Raw genomic sequence first — 19,909 nt, 5'->3', positions numbered from 1 at the left:
TTTTAAATTGCGGGTATCCACGCTGCAAAGAGCAATTTTCGGTCTTTTAAAAACAAATTTTCAGACCAAAAGAAGAGACTCTAAATTAGCTGCTTATGTAATTTGGCGGCGGTCCAACGTAAAATTTCAAAATAGCGGCCATTTTTCAACTAGCGTGTATCCACGCTACAGGATGCAATTTTCGGACTTTAAAGTTGAAATTTTGAGGGTAGAAGCAAGAGACGTTTTAAATTTGCTGTATAGATTTTCTCGTCGATTCAATATAAAATTTCAAAATGGCCGCCATTTTGTCAAAACAGTAGTGAACAGAAAATTGTTGCAAGTTGCGACCATGACAATCTTGAAATATAAATCACATTTTAACACTTTTATCCCAAATACATTGAGATATTTCGAAACAAAACAATTAAACCCGAAAAAACCAATAAAACCCGAAAATACCCGAAAAAACCATATGGGCCCAGGTGGGTTGGGTTTTTTCAAAAATACCCGGGTTTTTTCAAACCCTGACTTGTTAACTTAGTTTGTGCATGTCTATTTTTGTATGCGTAATAGTATTATCATCATCACAGGTGTTCTGCTATTATTAACATATCACTTGCAGCAACTGAGTAGCTTCCATGCCCCATGATCTTCCGCTAACCTTTTCACCTTCACGTATAATCTTTCTGTTTTGAGATCGCCCATTAATTGCAATGTCCTTCGCCCCTTCCCTCTCTTTCCTGCCAACATATTCCTCTAGGATGTCCCTCATGAAAACAGTTTCTTCTTAGCCAATATTCTAACCAGTTTCTCTTCATCTTCTTAATAATATCTAACTTGTTCTTTCCCACCTCTCCATTTCTAAGTCCTTCTCATTTGTTTTCCGCTCAATCCAGCTATTTCTCTTTATTATTTTCCACACCCACATTTTGAAAGCTCCCAGTCGTATTTATTCATGTTTGCGTAATGTCCAAGTTTCTACCCCCTACGGTACAGTACTCCACACGAAGCATTTTATACATATTTTTTTCAACTCTTTACTTAAAGTCCCACAAAATAGTATTTTCTTCCTTCTAAAGTTTTTTTTCTTTTGGTCATTCCTATCCTTGCCTTTATTTCCCATTATAGTACTTAATAATTTTGGATATCATCTCACTCAGTGTCGAATCTTTCAGATTTACGTGACCTGGGGCGCAGCTGATTAAGCTCCTGCTCTGAAGCAGTTTACTCTATCCAGGTATCCGTCCTAAGTATTACACAGAGATCATGATCTATTGCTTAACGATTTTGTTTACAATAAAATCTTAGTCAATATAATATAATCATGTGCTTACTTACCATCGTTTCCAATTTCCGTTTTTTGGGAGGACAACGCATCATGAATGATATTTAAAACAAAAAAGCTTTAGACAAACTATTTGCACGGTGTGGTTGTCTTGCGAACAATACTAATAATTTCTAAAATTGGGTTCTATACAGAGATATATTTCATTAACAGATGATAATATCCATGGTAATACTGTTGAACACATGTCATCACCATAGGTAATCTGTCATCATTGAAGGAAAGTGAGAAGCTCCTATGTACACTCATGTCCAAAATTATTGTGGCATGTCTATAAATATGTTGTTGTAGGAATATAATTTGAAAACGAATTCGCCCGGAATTTCTTATGATGTTAGTATGTGTATAATCGGCAAAGACATGTATGTAGCAAATTTCATGTCAAAATAGCAGTAAATAAGAACAATAAAACCAAAATAAAACTGTCTTATTTATTTATTAACATTTTATTTTACTCATTATAATTTTCGTATTTATAATTCTTTTCCTATGAAATTTACCACAAATATACATTTCCCGATCATACACATAGTAACAGTGTTAAACATACTCTGCAAAATCATTATCAAATTATATTCTTACAAGAAGACAGTTATAGATATGCGACAATCATTTTGGACATGAGTGTACAAGTAATATTGCCCACGAGAAAAAAAGTTTTCCGTTTCGTCTCGTCTCGAAAATGTGTCGAGAAGTGCATTTTCAAATTCGAGACGAGACAAATTATACCAGTCTCGTAGAAAACCCTAGTCTCAGATCTCAAACACTATTTTTGTGCTACACGGTTCATAGTATAAAATATATATATTGATAATGTGATTGTACGAACACATTGAGAAGCATGTAAAACGGTTTAAAGATACGCAAATAATTACATAATATACTCTCACGCCTTTGGCAGGCGAGACCCGGGTTCGATTCCCGGCGGCGATTCGATCATGTGGTTTGCATTCCACGTTAATCAGTAGGTTCCGTCCCAAAAAAAAAGAAAAAAAGAGAAGAAAACAGCAAATAATAAGCTCTTGTTTACTTCTAAAAGGTTAGGATACAATAGACGGACTCATGAAAAGTAGAGATACTGTGAGAAAGGAGTCAGCAAGGACCTATGTTCAAGGTACCATCCTGGTATTTAGATGTTGTGGCTGAGAATAAATCATGGAAAATCCGAGTCAAGATAAGGTTCGATTGCAAGACCTTCCGAATCAGAAGCCACCTCTCTATCTCATTATTATGCTGATGCGAGCGAGAAAATTTGTTATCTACTTTCATGCTAAAATTTGACATTTTATTGGACGGTATAGTTGAATATTGAAGTGCAAAAATACACAGGCACTTCTCATTTTCTATTTCAACCACTGAGTAGAGAATAATGCAAATCAGAGTTTCCAATAACAGAGAACAAAATTTTCGAGTTAAGTGTCTAAAATTATGGTATATTACAAAAAAAAAAAAAAAAAAAAAAAAAAGTATATTCGTTATTTGTCAGAACACACTCTTCGAGAACCTTTCGTAGCTCAGGATGATTCGGATAACATTTACATGAAATTGAGAACAAGAATAAAAGGGAATATTTTTTTTTATATATAAATTTACGACCTATAAAACGAAACGAGAGGACAAAAGCTTGAAAACCCTATCTTTTGTCTCGCCTCATGGATAACGCTATGTAAGACAGCCCTCAGTTAACTCCTTCAACTTGACATGGTCATTATTCATTTTAATATCTTCCTCAATTATAACCTTTTTCTTAATGTCCGTCTTTTCTCTTCCACCATTTACAGAGCCCTATATATGAGTTGTACAGATCCAAAACAACTCTCGTCCATTTACAGAAAATCCCAGTAAACTTACAAAAACTTACGTAAACTTACAAATATTTCCAGTTCTACAAAGCGCATCGAACCTACAGTTTTTCTTGGTTTTCTGGGATTTTCTGCAAATGGACAAGAGTCGTTTTAGAACTGGACGACTCATATAAAAATGAAACATGTTTGTAATTTCATACCTCTTGAATCATCCGACCGATCTCGATCAAATTTTCAACACAGGTGAGGTTCGGGCCTGGAATGGTTTTTATCATTTCATTTTGACGGTGGAACTTAGAAAAGGGGGACGGGAGAAATATCTAAAAAATGACAGAAAATCATCGATATTAAATGAAATGAAATGAAATCTTTGAGTTTTACGTCCCACGGTTATGCCGGTTAGGCTAAAGGAGACGGTGATGATGAGTAATGAATGAAATGGTGGAATGAAGTAAGTGGGAGGAAACGGGAGAACCCCGAGAAAACCCACGCACACGGTGTTTATCCACCACAAAGTTAACTTGGCGGGGGCTGGGATCGAACCAGGGAACCCAAGCACCACAGGTGAACGATCTACGAATGAGCCACCGCGGCCCCCACCATCGATATTAAATGTCTAATCCATAGCTTTCGGGGTCGCTGAGATGAACAGTGACACTTCAGATGCTATTTAAATCCAAATTCTGTCGCGCATCTTGGCGGAGGGAAGTGTATATATATATATATATATATATATATATATATATATATATATATATATATATATATATATATATATATATATATATATATATATATATAAATTATCGAAAATGACCGATATTAATGTCGAATCCATAGTTTTCGGAGTCGCTGAGACAAACAGTGACACTTCCGATACCGTTTAAGTCCAAATTCAGCAATTTATGTCCAAAAGGAAGCTTTCTTTCTTACTGTTCTCATTCCATCTTTATTGGTATTCCGTTCGATCTAGCTTTCGAAATGCAAAACTGAACTAATCGAATTTATTAAATATGCTTAAGTTCATATAAAGTCCCCATGGTCAAGATAGGTAAACGATCTTAGATCCGAAAACATTTTTTCTTTAAAAAAAATCGTTATGGAAATTTCCTCCTGTCCTTACCTTCCTCCCCAAGTCGCCCCAAAATATGTTTTCTACCATATCAATTATAACCTTTTTCTCCTCATCTAGGTTTCCCACGGGGGCACGATTATTCAGTGGTATCGGGCCTCCTCTGATGCGAGGGGTCCCGGCGGTGGCTCAGTGGTAGAGCGTTCACCTCTGGTGCTTAGGGTCCCGGGTTCGATCCCAGCCCCCGCCAAGTGAACTTTGTGGTGGACAAACACCGTGTGCGTGGGTTTTCTCTGGGTTCTCCGTTTCCTCCCACTTTCTCCATTACTCATCATCACTGTCTCCTTTAGCCTAACCGGCATACCCGCGGGACGTAAAACTCAAAGATTTTTATTTCATTTTATTTCATGCGAGGAGTCCCGGGTTCGATCCCAGTTCAAGTGAGTTTGTGATGGTCAATATCGTGTCTGTGAGTTTTCTGAGGGCTATCCCATTTCCTCCTACATTTTCTTTCAACCAATTATTTCGGCCTTAACAGCGTGGCGTAAAATTAAAAATTCCATTTATCGAAAGCTTCAAGACGGTCGGGTACAGCCAGGATAGTTCCAGATGTACAGTCCTCCCCCCAAATATTCAAAACTTCAAATATCACGGTTTTGCCCAAAATCATGAAACAATCAAATGAAATCTTTCAGTTTAACGCCCCATGATTATTGCCCTTTATGCTACGAGAGATGGATGATTAAGGCAAGTGAATGATGGAACAATTGGTGGAATGAGAATGTAGGTGAAAATGGGAGGATAACGAGAAAACACAGACATGATGTCGACCACCACACACTTACTTGGCGAGGGATCGAACCAGGGACCCTATGCACCGGAGGTAAGCGCTCTCCCTCGCTCCAAATCAGAAGTTAACATAATTCTTGCGATATTTCTAAACATCACTTGTATTAGTCATTGATATTCAATTAATAGCAATGATCTACCCTGTTTCACTCACTTTTGGCAAGTATTTATCTTTTATTAGTGAACCCTGACATTTCGCCAAGAAGCAAGTACATAGCTATGATTGTATTGTAAGATTTTATATTGTATACCAGCTTTTAGTGTAAATATTCATAGTGTCCCAGTATGGAAGCCTTGTCCTCAGCTCATTTTTCGACTCCTACTTCAAAGCACACTTTCTTTCCCAAGAAAGTCCTGACTAGCATCTCTTCCATTCTTTTCTTAAGGAAACCTGGGTTCGATTCTTGGTGAAAGTTCATCCGGTTTGGATCCCACGTTACGCTATAGATCCACATGTTATACAGGATGTTTCAAAACAACACCGACAACGTTAGAGAGGTGATTCGTGACACCAAGAAAAGACAAAAATGTATACACAATACAGGGTGTACAAATGCTTCCTTTCGGGGTTATAGGCTGCCGAAAACATGAAAAAATGAACTTTAAAGGTCTGCAGCTCCAAAGCTACCGTAGTCGGGTCAAGACTTCACTTAGGAACTAATATGTGCGCTATCCTAAAATACATGTTTCAGAATCTTAAGGTATTTACGCAACAATTTTTACAGAGGGAGTTCGCCTATAAGCATATAATTTGAAGTACTCACCAACTACCTTCATAAAAATTGTTGCGGATGTACCACAGGACTCTTAAACATGTGTGTTGAAAAACAAATTTTGCAAAAAAAAATGGATAAAATAATTTAATATATGCTAAGAAAAAAAACTATTAAAATATTTTTTAAATAAAAAAACCTTGCCTAAGGGACAAAAAAGATTTTGTAATTATTAAAAATATAATTAAGTGTAATAAAGAGGGAAGATATAAGAAGGATACAGGCTGGCAAAAGGGAAGGATGGAAGCAGCCAAAGACGAGGGGAAAATTCAGTCATGTGGGTGAGAGGACACCTAACATTCATGTAAAACCTTTTTCTCTTTATCAAATCTTAGTTAAAAAAAATCTAAGCCAAGTAAGGTCTCTCGTATATAATATTTTGTAATTACAAAATTTACTTTATTTCAATGTAATTTTATTGTGTTTTTGCATTTTCATATAATCTCTCTCAGTGTTAATAAAGTTTGCTTACTTAAATATTCCTCCCAATTCTTTTACTTACTTCCACAGAGAAGAGAGAAAAACAAATCCCCAATAATTATATAACAGCATAAAATACTAACTACCAATACTCAAAAATGTTAAATTACCATTTTTATTAATCACATGGATGTTTGGGTAGGGCACATACTAGTTCCTAAGTGGTCTTGATCCGACTACGATAGGTTGCATATTTCTGGAGCTATGGACCTTTGAAGTTCATTTTTTCATGTTTTCGGCAGCCTATAACTCCGAAAGGAAGCACTTGTACACTCAGGATGATCTTTACTTTTTGTCTTATCTTGGTGTCAGGGATCACCTCCCAAACGTTGTCGGTATTGTTTTGAAACACCGTGTATAGCTTCGGTGCTGTAAGGAGAACTAAATTCCAAATCAACCAATCTTTTTAAAATTACACCCAATATTGCTGTTTTCTCAATATTTCCAGCACTTCTGATTGCTACACTGCTTTCTCATACTCGAAAACTTCCATGGAAAAAAGTAAAATCAGAAAGTATCTCCAAATTAGGTTCCCAATTAAGAAAAAGGGTCTCCCTTTCGGATTTCGAGTGAAACTCATCATTCTATTAATTTCTACTATAAATGTCTGAATTTTTTTGAACCTTTCCACATAGTTTACAAAATGAATCGAGTAATTGTCTGGAGTAGACGCCTCTAAATCTAAGAGCAAATATGTTTCGGGTTACGACTGTAAAACACGTATTCAGAGAGCTGGAACAAGTCAACCAGAGCAGTAGCAATGTCACTGCACTTCTTCTTAATGTCTCAATTTTAATCAATCGCTCCCAATGGGTCTTACGTTAGACCCACTTTTTCATTTGATTCACGAAAGAATTCCCGTTTTGTGCATTTTACAAAAACATTAAAATTATTATTTTACATTTATTATTAATATTATTTTATTTTTTGTTAAAGATTTCACGCTCGATCATTGCTTGAAGTCTATCGTACTTTCACAATCTGGTTTAACAGGTTATTGGAACGGAGCATTATCGTACTTGCACAATTAGGTTTAACAGGTTATTGGAACGGAGTGTTATAGCACTTTTACAATCCGGTTTAACAGGTTATTGAAACGGAGCGTTAGGGCACGCAAAAATGACGCAGGGAACATGCACATTGTTACGTGAGGACAACCTTGAACACCTCAAATCCGTTTCCCAACAAAGCTGTATTGTTCGTATGGTGAGGGTTCAAGGGAATCTGCTAAACTGCCAAATTTATTTTTTTCATTTGACATAGAGCTTAGTAGTGAGCCCAAACGGCTGGTATGATTGGAAAAATTACACCTCTTCAGATTGCAAACCACGTATTTCCAATAATATTCCTCTCTTCCAATGTTTTTTGTATCTTTATCATAACGGAATTGGCCTATGTCCCTGGACTTTTGATACACCCGGCAGATTCTTTTTTATTCATCTATTTATCTTTAGGTTTGATTTTTGTTTCCTCTATGCTCCGATGTTTGTTGTACCATATGGGACAGAAACACGGGCATTAAGCAAAAGTGATGAAAAACGATGGATGCTTTCGAAATGTGAATGTAGAGAATTAGCTGGGTCAAGCAGAAAACCAATGCGAGGGTGTCAAAAATACTTTGTGAGAAAAGAACAATTTTAGACATTATTTAAAAAAAAAGGAAGAGAAACTGGTTGAGACAGTGACTATGAAAGAAATGTATTAAAATAGAAGTGCTATAAGATATTGTGGCAGGAAAGAGAGGGAGGGGGCGAAGGAGACTACAATTATGGACGATATCAAAACAGAAAAATCGTACGTGAAGACGAAGAAGTTAACTGAAGAGCGTGAAGCATGGAAGCTTCTCAGTTGTGCCAAGTCAATAATGGCAGAATACCTATGATGATGATGATGATGATGATGATGATGATGATATGCTCCGATTATTATTATTATTATTATTATTATTATTATTATTATTATTGAATTTTTTTTTCATGTGTAGATATACCCTTATTGTATTGTCTCCTTCGTGATATTGGAATTGATTCTCAGTTAATCTTATTCCTGATATGTCATTACTATAAAGCATTTTATTTCACAGTTTCAAAATGCAATATCACTGTCCAAAATACATTTTGTGATTTCATTTATCAATATCCATTTGTTAGTACACATAATACCTTTTAAAGTTAAATGGTCCAAAAACCCCAAATGTTCATGAATTTTCCTGAAAAGTGCTTGTTCGTTTTGGAATAACTCGCAACTGAAAAGAAATTATCTATGGTTCTCACTGCTTTATCACACCAGCAGTTATATTTATCATGATAGGGCCTAATAAATGTGCAACACAATTACCATGGATATTATCATTTGTAAATGAAATATATGTATGTACCTTTATACAGCCCATTTTTGTAAATAATTATTGTTGTTCTCCGGACAACCACAGCGCTCAAACGGTTTTTACAAAAGTTTTCAATAATATTTTATTCGTGATGAGTACTCCAGCGAAAAAACGGAAATTAGAAAGAATGGTAAGTAAGCACATGAATATTAGATACTAACTATAGTTTATTTTCTGTCAAAAAAATCTTTGATAAGTAGTATATTATGTTGTTCTCTGTGCAATACCTAGGACTGGCTTTCTCAATAGTTTAACTCAAAACAAGATCGTACACAACGGAGTTCACGCAACTCGAAGTTTCTCCAACATTATAAATTCTTCAGTGCTGTTATTGCCTGTTCAGAGTATTGCTTCTGGAGTCCGAGCGCCCCAGAATTCAATCAATTTGGGATATGAACCAAAAATTTCAACGTATTTTGTACCAGAAGTAAGAACGTTGCTTTGGAATTCGGTGTTTGTGTGTACGTTACCTTGAGCTAAGGCCTCCAATTACACATATGATTTCTTGTTTTGAAGTTACGCTATGTGCTATCTATGATTAACACAGAACGGACATAGCAATCAGGGTGAATTCAGGGGTTGCCCGGGGGGAATCTCCCCCCGAAGAAAATTCATTCCCCCCCCGGAGAAACTTCCAAAATTTCAGTCACAAAGTGTAGAAATTACTTCACCCAATTATTTGCTTTTCTTTCCGTGCACGTGCAGACGAAATCCGATCTCTCAATATACATATAAATGACGCAGGCTCATTATATATAAATATTAAACAATTAACATCTAAGATAGAATACCAAAATAGTCAATAAAACCTATATTTCTTAACGCTATGACCGAGTTTGGCAGAACATGAAATTTTCAACTGTTGAAGAAAGGTTTGTATTTTAGTAGGTACTATACTCTCGCCCTATTTTATATATTAGTACTGTAGGTAGCACTAGCACAGACTGAGATAGGAAAGGAAAGATAGGGCTTTGATTATTCCATATGATCTCTGATGTCAGCAGACTTCATTCAGTTCTTGAAAATGTACAGTTCTTGCATTATTTGAAATAGAGCGCCTAAATTCCATTTCTCGCATCGGAAGTAACAGACGTAAATGTGTTTTTTGATTGTTAAAGTAAACACATCTTTCTTTAACTAAAAATAAGTGAGTTAAAGGGTGAGATTCAGAGGGATCATGGAGGAACAGTTATCCCTCCTGGGTTAGAGATTTATATAGAATTTATCAATATAATAGTAGTATATAAGTGAAAGATTGCTATGGAAGATGACGAAGATCCTGCTCAGTGCCGTGGATTGGGGGAGGGGCAACGGCTCCGGGCGCCGAAGTAAGGGGCGCAAAATTCGTGAGGGAAAAGGAAAAGAAAAGAAGGAAAGAAAAAAGAGAGTAATGAAACACATATGCACATGTGGGTATGTTTACATATATAAAATGAAAGGAAAAAAAAAGTAATAAAAAGTGCTCAAAATCAAGGAAAAGCAGGGTTTACTTTTTAAAATTTTCTCACCTTTCGCGGCTGGTCTGTCGACCTCACTCACACGTACGGGGCTACCGTCGTATACTCTCGCCCCAAGCGCTGATTTTCCATGACACGGCACAAAGTCGTGGAAAATCCTACTGAAGACAGTCCTACTGAAGATTTCGTACACTAAACTACTGATGTGTATGCAATGAAGAAACCAAGGCTAATATGTTTGATTTAGAATCAGAACTGTGAGAAAGAATGTATGTTTGTTTTAGGCCAAAAAAATATTTGCGCTAATTTAAATCTTTTTGAAAACTTCTACATTAGTAACAAACAGTAACTACTGAACATAGGAAATAATAACAAAAATAGCTACTGTAAATAGCAGTTAAAGTTTAGTCTAAAATATTTTTGCCAGTCTTTATTTAATGTTTTAGATAAAATTAAATGATTGTTTTTTTAAAATTATAATTTCTCATTGAATATTTATCAGCAATTAGTCTCAATATTAGGTAAGATATGCATGTGAATGGAATTGTTAAATATGCTGCTTTCTTGCAAAAATACAGTAAAACAACCCTTCCCCCCCGAGGAGTTCACATTCCCCCCGGGTGAAAATGTCTGAATTCAACACTGATAGCAATAACAATTTTTTTCTCTTCAGAAATCTAGATAATGATAATTTTTACACTAATATCTATTAACATTTTGTTTCTGGTGAAATGAAAGAATACAGTGTTGGCGGATGATTATAATGCATGTAATTTTATGTTTATTTGTGTCTGTTGAAACTTCCCAAGTACCGAGTTACGACTAGGCATTGATGAATATGAAACGAGTACATACCTTATTAGACTTATGGTGTAAAATACAGATGTCTGGAGAATACATGTTTTGTAGATTAATTAGGTTTATTTTTAGCCCAGGTATGATGCTTTATATATGACAAACTGTAAGTGATTCCTCACATCAAAATAAGAAAAAAAAATCATATGGACCTATGGCAAAAGTGCATAGTTTCAGAGCTAGGGCTGTCCAAAATCTCGAAAAAGGTAAATTTTAACAGGCCCTATTTCGAATTTCAGAAACTGTGGTTGTTGGATCTTGTTAGCGTAAAGGAAGCACCATACACGATCCAAAACTGCACATTTCATCAATTGTCAATAGGTATTCCCTACAGGGTGTAATTTTCAGATATGATTTCAATAGAGTTTTCAGATATATCCTGATTTCAAGAAGGGCCCGCCCAAAGTAGGCATGAGGTAAACCTTGTCAACTACCGGTAACAGCGCGGTCAGTGACCTTCGTTGCCTAGAAACAGCGTGAAAGAATACTGCTGTGATTGGCTAACAATCCTCCCTTTTCGCTTTGTTTACAACATGTGCAGCTATCTGTCAGAGGCCACCTTTCAGTAACTCGATAATAGACACGAAAGCCTTCCTCCAAAATAATACATGTACAGTATTTTATTTTTACTAGTTAACCTTATTTAATTTAAGGAACTTTCACAACTTGTAGTTCTACAGGTGGAGTGAATAAAACTTAAAGTTGCGACAGATTCCTGCTGCTCTATTGCAATCTAGAACATAGTCCCCCTTAAATTATTTGCCCCCCTTGTACAAAAGTCTGAATTCAACACTTTCCTCGTAGTTGACGAAGGACGCAAATAATTAATCAATCAATCAAAATTTGTGAAGAGTCTTGATTAATTAATCAATCAATTAAAACTTGACAGTGAGGACATTTTACTTTAATAATTCATTTTCGTCATTTAGAGAATTGGTTAAACTTATGGTACAGGCAATCTTTCTTGGTAGCACCAGGGAGGGAATCCTCTTTACAAAATTTAAATTCGAACTAACATTTTATTAACTTCTTGAATCGACACACACAAATCTCATCACTTTAAATGTTGAATATCATCTGCTACAGCAGTATTTCCTAACCATTCTGATGTCGCGGACCACTTGTTGCGACTCTTAACTCTCCGTGGCTGCCTATGAAATCAAAAATGATTTTTTAAAATAAATTGTACATACAAAAATGAAGGACAAATTACAATTCAAAACGAGGTGCCTCAAATCACATTTCGTGGGTACCACTAGGGAAAATGAACGACGTTAATGTCCTGATTGCGAACATGATGAGATAAACTTGATTGAAAACGTCCCGCGGCTCCCCTTCCAGTTTCTCGCAGGCCCCTGGACCACAAATTGGAAAATGTTGTACTGTAGTCACAGCGATTCTATTTGTTTATTTAATGACCAACAGTAATGTTCTTTAAGCTAAAGGAGACGGGTGTGGGGGAGAACGGAGAATCTCCGATGAAACTCATGAACATGACACTGTGTCCTCTCACACCAGAGGTAGGGGCTTTGGCACTGAGGCATCGAGCCCCCAGCGATACAACTGTATATGTCCGGAAAACTGCTATCTTAATCCTAACAACGAAGTATGTAGTGCATGATTGTGTATGTGTGTTAAAATAATAGTTTTAAAAATTTAAGATCACATTGTTCCGCATCTCTCGATGATTGATTAATCTTGTCACTCGCCTATCTTCTAACTATAGCCAATCCTGTCTCAGGCTATTCTCAATCGGACAGCGTAGGTCAGACACTTTCGCTTCATTACGGAAATCCCAAGTTCAAGCATCAAGAGCAGTCAACCTATCGCGGAATTCAGCAACAACAGGATCACTAATTACAACGCGGAATGGTATCTTTAAAGACTAGAAGAGGTTGTTTTCAAACTCAATTCATCAACGTAAGTGCGGATGAACTTAAATCAGCTGATTTTAGTGTCCCCGATGATGAAACTTTTAAAATCTAGATAAATTAATTATCCTACAGACCTATACATCTACAACATATAGCTTGTCATAGTGTAAAGCACGTAAAGGAGTTTGGTTCATCAGTGGTGCCCACCCGCTCATGTCCATGACGCACCCCGCCCTCAATTGTCTATCCGTAGGTGTTCTTCCATGAAAAAAAAAAACATATTTTCGATTAATTTTTACATCTCCTCAAATTATTTATATAGATTTTTAACCCCCCCCAATATTTCAATGACGCAGTTTGCGTCATAGCCCCCCTTTGTGGGCACCCCTGGGTTTATCATAGTATACACAACGTGAAAACTGAATTTTTTTCTCAGCTCAACAATGCATTTATCCTCATCATCCATCTCCCACTCCAAAACTTTGGTATGCCATCGCAATCTATTTTTATTTAACGTTTACTAATGCCGTGACATGCCGTGACTGATATTGAAATCGGAAGTGATACTGGATTTTTAGCACTTCTGGTTTTAGTACAGAGATTAGAGATGTTAATACTCTTGGGACATTTAATTAAACTGCAGATAATCAAGATTCGATTACCGCTGGGGACACTCGATCGAAAAAGTGTAAAAGTTTTTTTTTTTTTTTTTTTTTTTTTTTTAGATTAGCGATACTGAGTACGATTTTCCTCATTCAAACCAGACAAATGCCGGGATGGTACCTAACATACAGATTCCAGGCTGCTTCGTTTCCCAATCCTTTCTTCCTTCCCTTTCCTTGGATAGTGTGATCACCGAGGGATGTCATCTCTCTCACACGGACGGACTAACATGGCGATGGTTGCCGAAAGCCAAGAAATCTAATATTTAATACCAGGGTTGGCAAAAACCATGGTTTTTATTAAAAAACCAAAAAGACCGGTTTTTTTGGTTTAAACCAGGTTTTTATGGTTTAAATAATTTGCTCTATATATTCATATCATATATGAACAGGAATAAGTTTGTTTCGCCTTGATGTTATTATGCAACAACCGGGTTATGCTGGAAGGGGTCACATAAGCTTAAAGCGGAATAAAAACCGCTTCTCGAGTTACATCCGAGAGAAATTGTTCTCCATTTGAACTCGGAACCAGGACTAATTGGCCACAAATGCGATACGTCTGCCGACTCACTCACGAAGGAATCCTGATAAAAAAAAATACGTTGTACTGATCTTTACATGCTTCTTTATATAACTGTCAAGAGTCATTTCAGAAGGACAAAAAGATAAACAGTTGCACAAGTGAAACCTTACACAGAATTACATATGAACAATTTCAAAGTACTACGGAGTACAGAAGAACTAATTTAGTTCAAGTTAGTTAACAACGACTTTTATTGGTCCAAATTAAAGAAATACATCGACTTAATCTGCATATCAATAAGAAAAGTGAATAAAGATACGAATTATTTGAGTCCACTTTGGCTCAGACTCATTTATACATAAATAGATACCAAAGACCCCCCCACACACACACACAAAGTACGGCATTTTCGATGTATTTTATCAATAGTAAACATTGAAAGAAAACAATATTTAGAATTTTTCTTCGATTGCAATTACATAATAATAACAACTACAAAAAATCACAAAATAAACATTTATAAACTTATAAAAAGAAAAAGTTGCTTTTGTAGTATTATCTTTTTGAGTAATGAATGGGGAATTTAGGTCTGAATATAATACGAATAATATACGGGAGTGAAACGTGATAACCCACAAATGTGTGTTCATCAAGATTTTACAAACACTTACACTTTTATGAACATTTTTTTTTTTTTTTTTTTTTTTTTTTTTGGGTTTAAACCACCTTGGTTTAAACCATCCAACCCTGTTTAATATTAATCCTAATTGTAGATAACCGCTAGTTGTAACATATTACCATTTTCACTCTTTGGTAGTCAATGTTAAAATCGGAAGTGGTTGATTTCTGTAACTTCGGGTGTGAATCAAGGATTACGGGAAACATGGTACCTATTATTAGAACGCTAAATCGATTAAAAAACAGCTTTTCGCTATTTCTTGTTGTTTTTGCTCTATGTACATCAATACTAAAACCGGAAGTTGTAGTGCATTTCCTTCACTTACGGTTTTACTAGAGTTAGGGATGGCGATGAAATGTATTCTGGTGACGCTTACTATGTTTCTGTCTATTTATTACTATGCTCCTCTTAGAGCTGCAGTCGAGGGTACACGGCGGTACACGGCGTATACTCTCTGCTTATTCGTAGTCATTAGAGTGTACCTTCTGCTTCAAAGCCTATAGTACTTTCTACTTTTCTTTCGTTTATATTTATTTATTTAACTGGGCCATGACTCCAATGATAACCCGGCGTCGGGATGTGGCGACTCCATCGCCACTTCGGAATTGCAGTCAGCCTGGTCCTCCAGGTTGGGGGTAGAGTCGGGCCGATCGCCCGGCATTTAAAACTTGGGATCGTGTATAATAGAAAGATAAGCCTCGGATGTGGACTGCTCTTTTTGGATACCAACCTTGCTATGGCCTGTTTATGATAAATGGATTTGTGGTTATAAGTCGCGTGGACCCGGAGCTATGGGACGGAGGAGCGAAGCGCATGGAATTGATCGAATGGTGCCGTGAATGATTGGTGGGAGTCTTTGGAAGTGGTGATTTAAGTAAGAAGTGTCATCAAGAAGATGACATGAAATGTTTTAGACTATAAAACAGTAATGTATCCTGTATATTTTAATTGAATTTATACATGCGTTTTCATTAAAAAAAAAAGTGGCCTTTCATGTCTTTTATGATAATTATAAATGATCGCAAAAGAGCGTATACCTTCAGAAAATTTTAGGACTACAGCACTGGCTCCTCTGTAGTGATCAACATAAAAACTTAAATCATTAATCATCACTTTTGGTTACAATCATTCAACGCACTCTATTCCTAACTGTTCATCCTCTACATCCTGGCCAGCAAGTGGTTCTTGAGATTTTTGTCTCCCGGACGAATGGACACACCAACAGACACCGTTTTTCTCTCCCGAATAAACGAACACACAGACATGTTTTTTTCTTCTCTCGGACAGATGGACACACGAACAGACACAGTCTTCTCTCCCGGACAGACGGACACACGAACAGACAAGCTTCCCTATCCCGGACAGACGGACACACGAACAGACACAGTCTTCTCTCCCAGACAGATGGACACACAAACAAGCACGACTTTCTCTCCCGGACAGATGGAAACACACACAAACACGGCTTTCTCTCCCAGACAGATGGACACACGAACAGAACAGACACGGTTTTCTATCCTGAACAGATGAACACACGAACATACAGGTTTTCTATCCCGGACAGATGGACACACCAACAGACACGATTTTCTATCCCGGACAGACGAAAACACGAACAGACAGGGTTTTCTATCCTGGACAGATGGACACACGAACAGACACGGTTTTCTATCCTGGACAGATGGACCCACAAATAAACAAGGCTTTCTCTCCCGCACGGATGGACACACAAATAAACACGCCTTTCTTTCCCGGACGGATGGACACACGAACAGACCCAGTTTTCTATCCCGGACGGATGGACACACGAACAAACACGGTTTTCTATCTCGGACAGATGAACACACGAACACGGCTATCTCTCCCGGACGCATGGACAGAAAGGGTAAATATGTAAAGGACTTTTGATTAGTAAAAGCTTATAGTTATCCTAAAAACTAAGATGAAAACATTACCCATATTTTCGGAGCTTTTGATGCTGTACTAAGAAAACACAATAACTCCCTGTATTAACAACTAACCCTCCTGTTTGTCTAGAGACAAGCGCGTGTGTCTGTGCTGCACGTGGTGCCAAGTTCGATTCGTGGTTGGAGAAAACGAGAAATTCAATTTCACAATAATTCACTTCATCAATCATCCATCTCCCTTAACCTAAAGGGCATTAATCGTGGCACATAAAAAATAATTTCATATTGGTATTAACATCTACATTCTCGTCACAAACTCTAGATACATAATACGGCGAACAGTTCCAATCGGCTGCGTAATCACTTCATAATCAAAGAGATCCACGTTCGATTCCCGATACTGACTGACTACTCAGTTTTTCTTAATTTCACCTCAGTGAGTGGTGTCAAAAAAGGAAGTCACAGTCGGCAGGTGTTTCTCCTCACTACAATATAGGGCAAAATGCTACCTATCTGTATTACATACGTAAAAGAAAATTTATGTAATAGGTAAAGACAATACACACTGACAATTATGCTTGTTTTAAGAAGATGTTTAATGACTTTTTCCTAAAGCATCAAAACCATATGATCAGCGACACGTTTTAAGTTCTTAGGAGAGGATGAGAGGATTTTTTTTTTTTTGGAGGGGTGGCAACTAGGCTATTTCAATGTATATCGAAAGTAGTTTTGTATTACTTGACCTACATTACAATAAAACATGTCTGTGAGGGTCAGTCGGGAAGACGGACAAAACTACCAGAAGGGCGCTCGCTCCTTTGCTTCCTTCAGTATCGTCAATGTATATGATACATGAATTTATAGTTTAAAGTGAAGTCCAAACTAGTGCTGTTAAAATTCGAATAATTATATATTCAATTATTGGATTCCTTTTTTATTATTATTTGAAAAAAATCGGAATTCGACTAAAAATTGGAATAACGAATTATTAAATTATTCAAATGTTAAAAACGAATATTTGGATATTTGAATAATCGCAGAAAAAATATTCCAGTAACGAATTTACGTATAATTATTTAAATAATTTTCAGAGTACTAGTCCAAAACACCGGCGCAAACCCCGGGACGATGAGGGGGCATGCCCCCTCCTATCATGGAACTGGGGGTACTGTTCCCCAATAATCCGATTTGAAATATGTTTATTTTTTTTTGGGGGGGGGATAAATGTGATGATTTGCGCCCGACTGCCACAAAGGAAAGTGAGATGAAATTGATGTCCCTTGGCTTGTTTCAGTTTAAAATAAGAATCGCATTCTTTAATATTTCAAACTGAACTTCGTGTCCAGGCGCATTTAGGTCACATCAATCTGTATAATTCCACTCCCGCTACTTGGACACAAAAAACAGTATGAGGTAGAGTAGGATATGTCCTCCTTCTCATGCTGAAAATTGTAAAAATGAAATCTTTAAGTTTTACGTCCGATAATTATGTCGGTTAGGCTTAAGGAGACGGTGATGATGAGAGATGAATGAAATGGTGGAATGAAGACAGTGGGAGGAAACGGGAGAACCCCCAGAAAACCCACGAGCGCGGTGTTTATCCACCACAAAGTCCACACGGCGCGAGCGGGGATCGAACCAGGGACCTCAAGCACCGGAGGTGAACGCTCTATCACTGAGCCACCGCGCCCCTGCTGGAAAATTGTCTCAGCTGTAGATACAGGCACATGTTCCCCTAATATTGGAACTTGTGGACTCCCCCAACAACGTCCCTGGTCCCCTGATCCTCCACAGCATTGTTTTTTAACTTCATACATATTTTGAACATCCCTTTAAAAAATATGGGAGCGGTGCCCCCCCCCATTAACCCAAGTGCGCGTACCATCACTCCAGCACGTAGTGTGTCTATGACATTGTTTTAAAAGAGTACACTATTTTCACAGCACTACGGTAGTCCAAATTACCGTCAACAGATCTGCGCTGAGTGAATTTCTACGTTCTCTCTGTCATTTTTTAAATTTACGCAAAATGCAATAACGAATAAAAATAAAAATTTACAGAAATGAAATAACCGATATAATAATAATGTCATACAGTTCTGAACTCCTGAACATACCCTTCGATACACATCTCTTCTAGATAAACGCCGTCATGGCTAAACGGTTAGCGTAACGTGCCTTTCGCGCGAAGACTCCGGTTCGATTCCCAATGGATCTAATATTTTTTGCATCCCACGTTAAGCTGTATGTCTACGTCTCATGTAGATGTGGTGATGAGTGGGACGTTGAACTCCAAATGAACAAGTATTACGAACGTCAGGTTGCCACCGCTTTCTTCTTATCTCGCAGGATTATTTACAAATTTTTTTCGTGTAAATTATAATCAGCAAACACTGGTATTTTTTTTAATCTTGCCCTTCGTTGTGCAAATAAATAATAATATAACCTTCTTTTTAAAATCTATTTTTGAAAAAAATAGACTTTAGTTACGTCACAGAAAAAATTATGAATATCTGTCAAAATATATAAAATCTGTCAAAATATTTGACTTTTGCAAACAATTCTTCGATGTCGCAACTCCGACCACAACTAACTTTCCATTTGAATGACATTTAAATTTTAAACAACAAAAAGATAATTTATTTCACACTACATACTACTTACCTTATGAATTATGGAATACTTTTCTCTATGTGTAAATTTGCTGCCGACGTTGAAATGTTTTGAACGGAGCGGAAATCGACGAATAATTGCTGTGTCACCGAGTTTACGAACTTGTAACTACCATTCACTCATACACTTCACATATGTATTGTGGTCGCTCTGCGCTGGTTCCCTATATTTGAGCGCCTTTCAAAATGAGCACCACTCAGCAGTTTCTTGCTTTCTGTACGATGCTGCCATCTCTCGAGCAGTGTATGTAACCACCTAAATCATCACAACTTTGCAATGTTGTGGTCTGCAAACAGGTGGAAACTCATAACCGATGAATCACATTCACACGACACTGAGAGAAGGAAAGAAAGTTGTGCAATCAGTAAAAGAAACATTCCAGAAACTACTTTCGTCTCTGTCATCATCTGTAGTAGTAACTGAAAGTATTACATCAGTTGTTTGATCTCAATTACTGTAATTACGCGGAATCTTGTAGTTTGCGCACTGCGACAATATTACGAATACAGATTACATGCTTTCTTTTCTTCAAATATAACTAATAAACAAAATAAAACGAGTTGAGAATTCTTGAAAAGCTTTGCAAGA

The 19,909-nt window shown here is 36.9% G+C and overlaps 2 protein-coding genes across 7 annotated transcripts in view; one reads left to right on the top strand and one right to left on the bottom strand.

Annotated features, from left to right (window-relative positions):
- Positions 1-19,909, bottom strand: part of LOC145664827 (uncharacterized) — a 195,554-nt gene that overhangs the window by 133,815 nt on the left and 41,830 nt on the right. Inside the window, exon 1 of one of the 5 annotated variants that reach the window (XM_081731826.1) lies at positions 19,313-19,494. The exons of the other annotated variants lie outside the window; for them this stretch is intronic. The gene's annotated coding sequence lies outside the window, so the exon portion shown is untranslated. Of the gene's footprint in view, positions 1-19,312; positions 19,495-19,909 lie in introns of those variants that run through there. 5 annotated transcript variants of the gene reach the window in all.
- Positions 8,730-19,909, top strand: part of Npl4 (nuclear protein localization 4) — a 267,388-nt gene continuing 256,208 nt past the window's right edge. For both annotated transcript variants that reach the window (XM_081731827.1, XM_081731829.1), the window contains exon 1: positions 8,730-8,822. In XM_081731827.1, coding sequence (XP_081587953.1) covers positions 8,784-8,822 — 39 coding nt within the window. In that variant the 5' untranslated portion in view covers positions 8,730-8,783. The remainder of the gene's footprint in view (positions 8,823-19,909) is intronic.

Source organism: Thermobia domestica, chromosome 11 (genome assembly GCF_964235325.1).
Source record: "Thermobia domestica chromosome 11, izTheDome1.hap1.1, whole genome shotgun sequence".
Taxonomy (NCBI): domain Eukaryota; kingdom Metazoa; phylum Arthropoda; class Insecta; order Zygentoma; family Lepismatidae; genus Thermobia; species Thermobia domestica.
This window is presented reverse-complemented; position numbering and strand designations above follow the sequence as displayed.